The following is a 10,000-nucleotide window of genomic DNA, read 5'->3' on the forward strand; positions in this document are numbered from 1 at the left end:
AAATCAAATTTTATTTGTCACACACACACTCATACACACTCATACACACACGTACACACACATACACACACATACACATACACACACACATACACACACATACACACACATACATATACACACACATACCCACACATACACACATACCCACACATACACACATACACATACACACACATACCCACATACACATACATACACACACATACACATACACACACATACCCACATACACATACATACACACACATACACACACATACCCACACATACACACACATACCCACACACACACACACACACACACACACATACACACACATACAGAGTACAGGCAGTGAAATGCTTCTTGCATCTGTCTGGTAAGTCTAAACTATATAAAAAAACTATATAAAATATGAAAATATAAGTGAAAAATAATGTATATACATAAACATAAATATACATAAATTGCGTATGGTTTTTAATTATTGTCCTTAAAGTGTCTATGTGCAGTGTGGTGTGTATAAAGTGTATAAAGTGTATAAAGTGGTACTGCACATGGACATTGTCTACATTTATGTATATTTATATATCAAAAAGGTTATAGATTAAACTTTAATGTAAACTCTTATGCCAAAAAATGCATTGATATCAGACCTTTGCACAAAAACAGTGAAGCTCTGATATCAATGCCATTTTTTTTGGCATAAGAGTTTACATTAAAGTTTAATCTATAACTTTTTGATAAATTATTTAAAACAGTTTCATTTAGTGCAGTTAGATTTTTTTAAACCGAGGATTCTTGTAACAGTAAAATTCATTATTTGTGAAATTATTCGGAGTTGTTTTATCTTTACCCTCCATGCAGCACTGACGCCAGAGGCCCGAATGCGTGAGCACTTCTTCGTTCTTTTGGCTCGTCTCATTGTCTCCTGAGCTCTCGGTGCGACACACCCCGGGTGAGTAAAGCCAGTAATCCGTTCCTACTGCGATGGTCATGAGGCTGAAAGCGGTGAAAGCTCCAGCTGTAGTCATGAGCATCTGGGCTCCACGGTTGCACGGCCTCATCCTTCTTCCATCTCATGAATCTCTTTAAACTTTAGGAGATAAAAATCCACTAAAACAAAAATCACATCATTGTTCCTTTGACACAATGAAGCTAAAGCCTGCTTTGGTGACTTACGTCAGGAACTGCTCACCAGCTTCATCCAAGTTAAAGTCCTAAAATCATCCTGCTCTTATTCATCAGTGTGTTTGTGCTGCTCTCATTCCATGGTGTAACAGACTGAGGAGCGTGAGGTCTGGTCACAGCCACTTCATGTCCAGAACAACTCTCCCTTTACATGGATCAATATTATGAATGAAACACCCTCTGTGTGAAGGCTAGACAATGATCTGGACATAGATTTCGATCCATAATGAACAAACCAGTAAAAACAGTCACAATGAAGAACGTTCAGGATGGTTTTATACAGGAGCACAAATAAAACAGCCCCTGATGCAGCTCAGCCTGATAACTTCTGAAACACAAAACCTTTCACTTCATGAGTTTAATGCAGGCATTTATTACTTTAGCCTTTAAATTGTAGCAGGATATAAACAGCACTTAAACACTCTCTGTGAATAAGTATTCACCCCCTACAGCTTTCTCACATTTTACCAGTGTTTAGCATTTCTTATAAGGTTGTTACCTAACCATAAGATGTGTAGTGAGATGTAGTATGGTGTAGTTTAGTATTGTTACAGTACAGTACAGCAGAGGACAGTATGTTATGGCTTAGAAAGGAACAGTACAGAAAACTGGAGTAATTTAACACATTTAACTACACAAACACACAGATGAAAGAACACACAATGTTTGGAAATTTCAGCTTTATTTCATCTCTCTCTCACACACACACACACACACACACACACACACACACACCATGAGTAAAGGAGCATGCAAAATATAACCCCTCGCCCCTACCTCAGGTTTTTTCTTGTTCACTTCTCATTCACATATGATTCATTGCTGTATTGTTGACTTGCATAGTTAAATCCTTAATTTTGGGGAAGGTTAGTATCAGAAGCCCTTTAAAATGTCCTCCTGCATCAAATCCATGCGTGTATAGAGAGTCTACATGCGGCACACGCACACATAACAACAACAAAATCCAAAACGTAGAAGAAGTGAACAGATCTTTTTAAAATAGATTTTACTGTCTATTAAACATCTGTTAGTAAATGTTCAATGCCACAAACATTCATCTATCCATAATTATAATACATCACCACCAGTCACATGACCACACGACGCTTGCTTATATGGAAGACTAGGATCGCTATTGTACATTTATTTCTACCTACAAAATTAAGAGCTGTAGAAATGATCAAACTAATCATCATAATAATCTTTAAGGCTCTACGCTATAACAACAGATCCCACCACACTATAGATATCGACACAAGAGTTAAACGAGCAAAAGCTCTACCAAAGCATGCACATGGTGGACTACGACTCGTATTTGTCTTTTTCTTCTTTTTTTCACATCGAGTCTACAAAGTCCCCAAAATGCCACATTCCAACACTGAATTCGTGACTATTTAGGTTTCCAAGTTGGGATTCGTTTCGCAAAACAATTTAAAATTGAACAAATTCAAATAAAAGGTTAAGAAGAGATGATGATAGATTTTGCTCAGTTACGTAAACATAACTCACGGTATTAGCAGATGATATTAGAGTTGTATCCTAAAATAATAATAATTGTTATTATAATAAAATTGTTGTGTACTAAAATAGAAAAAAGTGTTTCTCCTTGTGAATTAGAACTAGCTTTTCACTTCAGGTGCTAATGCAGGCGTTTAGCATTTTAACCTTTAAATTGTAGCAAGATATAAAATGGCAGTGGCTGTGCATAAGTATTCACCCCCTTGAACTGGAAGTGAAATGGACGTAATTGTGATTTCATGTCATGAAGCTACACAAAAAACAACAACAACAACAACAGAATACTGAAGTGAAAGTATAAATATATGAAATGATGAACAATTTAACAATTGATACCTAAACAAATGGCATCATGATGAACAAACAGTGATCAACACAAAAGTATGGAAAACTATTATTTCTGGTTGAGTATAAAAGACACAAAGACTTACGTAAAGCTATGATGCTAACACGATGCTACCAACATCAGGCTTCTCTAACACTACAAAATACAGAAACGTTGATTTTAAGGGGGTGAAAACTTATGCAAGCCTTCATAGCAATAACCTTTATATACTCTAATCACAAACAATCTTAACTTTTAAAATATTTCAAATGCAAATGTCGTCTATGTCACTGAGCTAAACATTTCTTATATTTTTTGTATATCACATAAAACAGCCAAACTAAGCACAGAAGAGCCTCTTATTCATAATTAAAATTGATCACTACATGCTAACAATAGGTTTGAATTGCAAAAGAACATGGATGGTGATGTATTATTTATTACTGCCTTTTTTTTTAATATAAATTATGTTGTGTTTGGTTTATTTTATATGACTGTGCAAAATCTGTGTAAATCTGTGTAAATTGTGATTGTTGGAACTGTTTGAGTTTCAGCCTCTGATTCAAAAAGATTTGATCTTTGGAATTGGGACTATCAGAAAATACAGGGACTGGGACGGATAATTCTCATGGAGATGACAAAACATTCTCATGGAGATTATGAACATTTATCTCTCTTCCCTTCCACTAAATCCAGTATTTGTGAGATACTTAAACATGTTGTAGCCATGGGAAAATGAGCAGAACGCAGATCTCCTCGTCTCGCCTCCGTAAGATGGACTGTAATGGTGCTGTGATGGAGAAACTCATGACAGACTGGAGGTTACACCTGAATGACAAACTCAGGATTGGTGTAAGAAAAGCCTTGGAACTCGTTTTGGTCCAGATTCATGATGAAGAGTTTGTCTGTTGGTGTGAGCTCCACCGCCATCTTGGTGAACTCCTTGTCAAAGTTGCTGGTGTCGCGCCGATTTTTCTACAGATTTTGAGAGACAGAGAGTTAAATGGAGTTAACAAAATAATAATAATATAATAATAATGGCGTACAGTAATAAACTGTACTGTATCTCAGGTGTGGAGGCTGATATGAGGAAATGAGTGGACTCTTGTGTTAGTCGTTGCCGCTCCAACACACCAACTGGGTTTAAATTGGAGAACGTTCCATTTTTCCAAAAACGAAAAAACACACAAAACAACACAACAAACCCACATCAAAGCCATTTTTTGGGTGAAAACTTTCACCAAATTCACACAGTGCGTTGCAGCACAGAAGACTTACACAGAAATGCACTTAGTTTTGCCTTGTTAACCTTCTGAGATACAGCAAAGTATCTCACAGCTAATGTCAGCAGAACACTGTAGTATTGACTGTAGACTATAGTATAGTGTAGTGTGGTGCATTGTGGGATACAAATGGGTATAGTATAGTATAGCAGTGTATAGTACAGTGTATAGTACAGTGTGGTGTGGGGAAGTCGTGGCCTAATGTTTAGAGAGTCTGACTCCTAACCCTAAGGTTGTGGGTTCGAGTCTCGGGCCGGCAATACCACGACTGAGGTGCCCTTGAGCAAGGCACCGAACCCCCCCAACTGCTCCCCGGGCGCCGCAGCATAAATGGCTTCCCACTGCTGTGTGTGTGTGTTCACTGCTGTGTGTGTGCACTTTGGATGGGTTAAATGCAGAGAACAAATTCTGAGTATGTCACCGTACTTAGCCGTACGTCACGTCACTAACTAACTGATAAAATAACTAAAGCATAGTAAAGAACACTGCAGTGTAGAATTCTGGATAAAATAAGTCGATTTCAGAGAAAACTCAGGTCTCAGCTCTGGAGCCTGACAGGATTGAAGTACAGTAAGTGTGTGTGTTTTAACACACTGTGTGCATTTGGATGAAATCTGAGAACGTTAAATGTTTTTCCCTATTTTTGGCCAAAAAATGTGATGTCCTCAAATTTACCCTCCAACAGTGAGATACAGTAGAGTGTATTATACCATAGAACAGTTTATAACAGTTTATCCACAGAATAATAATAATAATAATAATAATAATAATAATAATAATAATATATCCAGTGACTCCAGTACGTCTCTATACATGATTCTGTGACTGAAGTGTAACTGTATTAATCATCGCACTGCTCTCATGCTGCTGTAATGAAAAACTTCTATCTACAACAGAAGTGTAATAAAAGTGCTGTGAGAAACTCTTTCAAATATTATCATACAGATGAAACATCAACAATCAAACCGACGTGTTGCACATTGTGTATGATGCAGTAGTTTTGTCTCAACGGTACACAGACAGCAGTGTTCAGCTCTTTACTCACACACCACTGATCTCCAGATTTATTTGATTTTGCTCAGAACACACAAAAAACAAAACCCCGTCTTCTCCTCGCTTATGGGTCGTCGACTCCTAGTGTGTAAGGTGAAGTTCTTTCTTAGGTTAAACGTGGCAGCGAACACACGCAGTAACACAGACTGAGCTAGTTAAAAAAGAACGTATTCGTTCCCAGAAATTAAACGGCCAACGAGTCACGTCCTTATCTGGATTTATTTTGTCTTGATGTGTTTAACATTACGTTTAAAAGCACATTCTATCCACCAAGTTCTTCTTTTACGAAACTCAGAATGAATCAGGGATCGTTTTCTGTCTCTGTTCTTGAAATGATTTATCAGGCGACAAGTTAATAATAATAAGTCTGTACCCAGGACTGCTGGACTTTATTTGAAGGGTCCAGGAAGTGCTTGGCCCCTTAATTGCTGCCGGTGCCTGCAGTTGTTATTATTACTATAATTATTGGTGTTAATGGGAGACGTTTTTACGGTGTTCCACGAGGATCTACACTCGACCACCTTCGGCTTTCTTGCCTTTGCTACCTTTGGGTCAGAATGAGTCACTGGATTAAATGATGATTAAGACCAATCAAGTACCTGCTAAGTTCAGAACATCAGGAAACAGTGTGACAGAAGTTTACAGATTTCCTACCTGTGTTCAGAGCTCAGAGGAGCAAACTGATCCTGCACACCCTCGGCCTGGGCCCAGGGAGTCTACAGCTGTTTCCAGATGTTCTCACAAAAAAGGAAGGCGGCATTTCTCTCACAGATGTATACAAACACACACATACACATGCACACACACACACATACACATGCACACACACACACAAACAAACACACACACAAACACACACACAGCTGCACGCAAGCGTGCACACACAAAAAGGCGCACACACACACACACAAACACACACACATACACACACATACACACACAAACACACACAAACACACACACACACAAACACACATACACACACATACACAAACACACACACATACACACACAAACACACACACACACACATACACACAAACAAACACACACACAAACACACACACAGCTGCACGCAAGCGCGCACACACAAAAAGGCACACACACACAAACACACGCAGCTGCACGCAAGCACGCAAACACACAAAAAGGTGCACACACACAAACACACACGCAGCTGCATGCAAGCACGCAAACACACAAAAAGGTGCACACACACACAAACACACACGGCTGCACGCACACACACACAGGCACACACAAACACAAACACACACACAACTGCACACAAGCGCACACACTCAAATACACAGCTGCACTCATGCACACACACACAGCTATATGCACGCACACACACAGGGACACACACACAAACAGCTGCATGTATGCACATGCACACACAGGCGCACACACACAAACATACAGGCACACACAGAGAAACACACACAAACACACAGCTGCATGCACACACACACACAAACACACACAAACACACACACAACTGCACACAAGCGCACACTCAAATACACAGCTGCACTCATGCACACACACAGCTATATGCACGCACACACACAGGGACACACACACACAAACACACACAGCTGCATGTACGCACATGCACACACAGGCGCACACACAAACACATACAGGCACACACAGAGACACACACAAACACACAGCTGCATGCACACACACACACAAACACACACAGGCACACACACAGCTGCGCGCACACACAGACATGCTTTTAAATATACTTCAACTGCCAGCAGATGGTCCTGATTTGTTAGTGCCTTAGGGTCATGTGTGTGTGTGTGTGTGTGTGTGTGTGTGTGCGTGCATTCCTACACACTGCTACATGCTTGTGAGCGTGCTTGCTGGAAGGAACATCTGGATTACATGTTTGTTGTCAGGTCTTTTGCTGACTCTGCTTTTTTATAATCTGTTGCAGGTTTTATTAATGACTTTAATGACTGTGGCTCCTTGGTGCTGTGTGCAGGACCTCTGAGAAACTCGACTAAAAACCAAAGCACACATCAGCATTCAGACCTCAGATGTAATTTACAGACATTACCAAAGCTCCGCCCCCTCTGAGTTCTAAAGTCTGTATAAAACAGATGCATGTCTTAGTTACATGTGATTCTCATCTTGAACTTAAAAATGTTTTTTTTTTTTGGTTGTTTTTTGGGTATAAATACATTTATATCAAACCTGTACAAATTCCTTAGCAGTATCACCTCCAAACTCACTGCTGTGAAAATAACGCTCATCTGTGTGAATTTCAAATCAACACAAACATCAGCTTAACATCATTCACTCAAAATGCAATGTGTTCAGATTGTTAAAAATCTCCAGCATCCTGAACACACATTAGCATTTCATCACCTAGCTGACTTCATTAAAGGTGAGGTCTCTGATTTTTGAGAAACGCTTCAGAAAACTGAGTCGGGCCAAAAAATAAACAAAAAACAAAACTAACATGTGGCCAATGAGCAGAAAGGGGCGTGGCTTGTCAATATGGGCGGAGAGAGTGTTCAGTGCGCATGTGTGACATTAGCAGAAAGCGGTTTTAACATTGACATGGAGGATAAAAACAAAGAAAGAAAGAGAAGAAAGACTTACGATAAGGTAAGAAGTAGGACGTGTTAATATAGGATCAGCTTTCCAGCGCTGGAGAGAACTGAAGGAGCAGGAAGTTGGTCACATATTCACAGATTGGAGTTTCCTGAGTCAATAACTCCTGAGCTAAACACTGTTACTACACAAATAACACCTCTTTTCTATCGTAGTAATGTAGAGACGCAGCTACAACCGTGTTTTGTGTAGTAACAGTGTTTAGCTCAGGAGTTATTGACTCAGGAAACTCCAATCTGTGAATATGTGACCAACTTTACTTAAGACGCCGAGGCGCTTTTTTCCTTCTCGATAGGTGAGTAACGTTGGTTTTGTTTTGTTACACAGAACTAATATATGTCTTTGTCCTTTACATGATTATGTTTGTGTGTCATTTTTGCTTGTTTGTTTATCTACAATCGTATTGTTCTTCACTTCAGCTATGATAAAGACACGTTTCTTTCTGTTAGTTGCCTGGGTTACGTTGTATGTGTGGGCGGAGCTATCGATACAGGGGTGGGGCTTATCTGGGTTAGGGGCGTGTTTGTTTTGGTGATTTTATATGTCAACATTGGCTTTCAAACAACGGAGACCCCACCTTTAAGTGTGTACAGTATGAGCGGAGCATGATATAAATAAATAAATGAATAAATAAATAAATAAGCACTGGATCTATTTTATAATGGTCTGTATAATGAGTCTGTAAGCCATTTTGTTCAATGAACCCAGTGATCTTATTAGATTTATTTCAACTCTGAAAATCTTCTTATTTACATGAATATATACTGTATGTAAAGCACTTTCCTCAAAGTCGTTTCAAATCAGGTGATAACAGTGAAAGGTTTTAAACGTATACATGCCTTTATTTTGTTCCATGTTAGCTGGTCACTCAGCTGGTTTTGGGTAAACGCAATAAACAACACATTATTATCACACTAACAATGTGCTGTATGTTTAAAGATTTTTTCAGTTTATATGAGAAACAACAACAAAAAAAAACAAAGAATATTCATAGACTTTATATTTATATAGATTTAAAATGTACCGTTTCGTCACAGTGGATTGATTTATTCTCATTCAAGACTCTGAGGGCTTCTGGTTATAACACGAGTCGTCATTATCTACTACACAGATTAGTAGGTTTTCTTGGACTATAAAAGATATGTTGATTTTTTTTTGACATAAGATCACTAATAATAACACTGGGGCTGTGAGAAAGATCGATAAGTTTTGCTTGAAGGATGAAGGATGGATCTGCAGTCATTAGTTTGTGTCTAAGTTCATGAACCAGGTCTGATGTCCACACCACTGACTGACAGGAAGCAGTGATTCCCCCCAAACCAAAACAACACAACACAACACTGTATACCTGATACACATGTGCTAGAGATGGCCAGCAAATAAAATAAAATAAAAAGAATAAAATAAAAGCACGTGGTCCCTGAGGACTGGTTTGAGGATCACTGATGTAAAATAAACTACATCTCAAGACCAGACTGTAATCCGGCCCTGACTCTTGATTTGGCACAGATACACAACGAGATGAAGATCTGAGTATTTACATCCTCACGCTGGGCCTCGTTTATCAAACTTTTAGCATTCGTGTGTAAAAAAGTTTCGTTTCAGACACAAACGGAGATAAAATTCCCTGTCAGATTTATAACATGATAAATAATAATACACAACTAATCAGCATGAATTGAGTGTGTTTATAGCTCATTTACATGTAGACACGCCCACAAAACTCCAGAAGTCGGCCGCCTCGATTCCAGTAATGCAGCTCAGCCACTGCAGCTCCCAGTGACCCGCTTTAACTCCGCCCCCTTTTATACAACCCCATTACTTTGTCCTGATTGAACAGCTAGTGTCGGATATTCGTGTTAGTTTTATGGAAATTTACACAAATTCTTGTAGTTTTTCCAAATTTTCCTGAGAACCAATTTTATTCGTTATCCACTTTGATAAACAAGGCCCAAAAAAACCTAAACAAACAAACAAAATTTTAAATAAACAAAAAAGTACCAGCAACAGACT

The 10,000-nt window shown here is 38.8% G+C and overlaps 2 protein-coding genes across 4 annotated transcripts in view; both read right to left on the bottom strand.

The window, feature by feature from the left end:
* cacng3a (calcium channel, voltage-dependent, gamma subunit 3a) overlaps positions 1-1,050 on the bottom strand; it is a 4,247-nt gene extending 3,197 nt beyond the window's left edge. The window contains exon 1 of the mRNA XM_060860019.1: positions 840-1,050. Within this exon, the coding sequence (XP_060716002.1) occupies positions 840-1,050 (211 nt within the window). The remainder of the gene's footprint in view (positions 1-839) is intronic.
* A 2,738-nt stretch (positions 1,051-3,788) lies between these two features.
* Positions 3,789-10,000, bottom strand: part of prkcba (protein kinase C, beta a) — a 30,289-nt gene continuing 24,077 nt past the window's right edge. For 2 of the 3 annotated variants that reach the window (XM_060860015.1, XM_060860017.1), the window contains one exon: positions 8,809-10,000. This exon is cut by the window's right edge and continues 594 nt beyond it. Coding sequence is in view for 1 of the 3 variants with exons in the window: in XM_060860016.1 (XP_060715999.1) it covers positions 3,840-3,992 (153 nt within the window). In the remaining 2 variants the exon portion in view is untranslated. Of the gene's footprint in view, positions 3,993-8,808 lie in introns of those variants that run through there. The other variant, XM_060860016.1, reaches the window with a different exon arrangement.

Source organism: Tachysurus vachellii, chromosome 24, assembly GCF_030014155.1.
Source record: "Tachysurus vachellii isolate PV-2020 chromosome 24, HZAU_Pvac_v1, whole genome shotgun sequence".
In the NCBI taxonomy this organism is placed as follows: domain Eukaryota; kingdom Metazoa; phylum Chordata; class Actinopteri; order Siluriformes; family Bagridae; genus Tachysurus; species Tachysurus vachellii.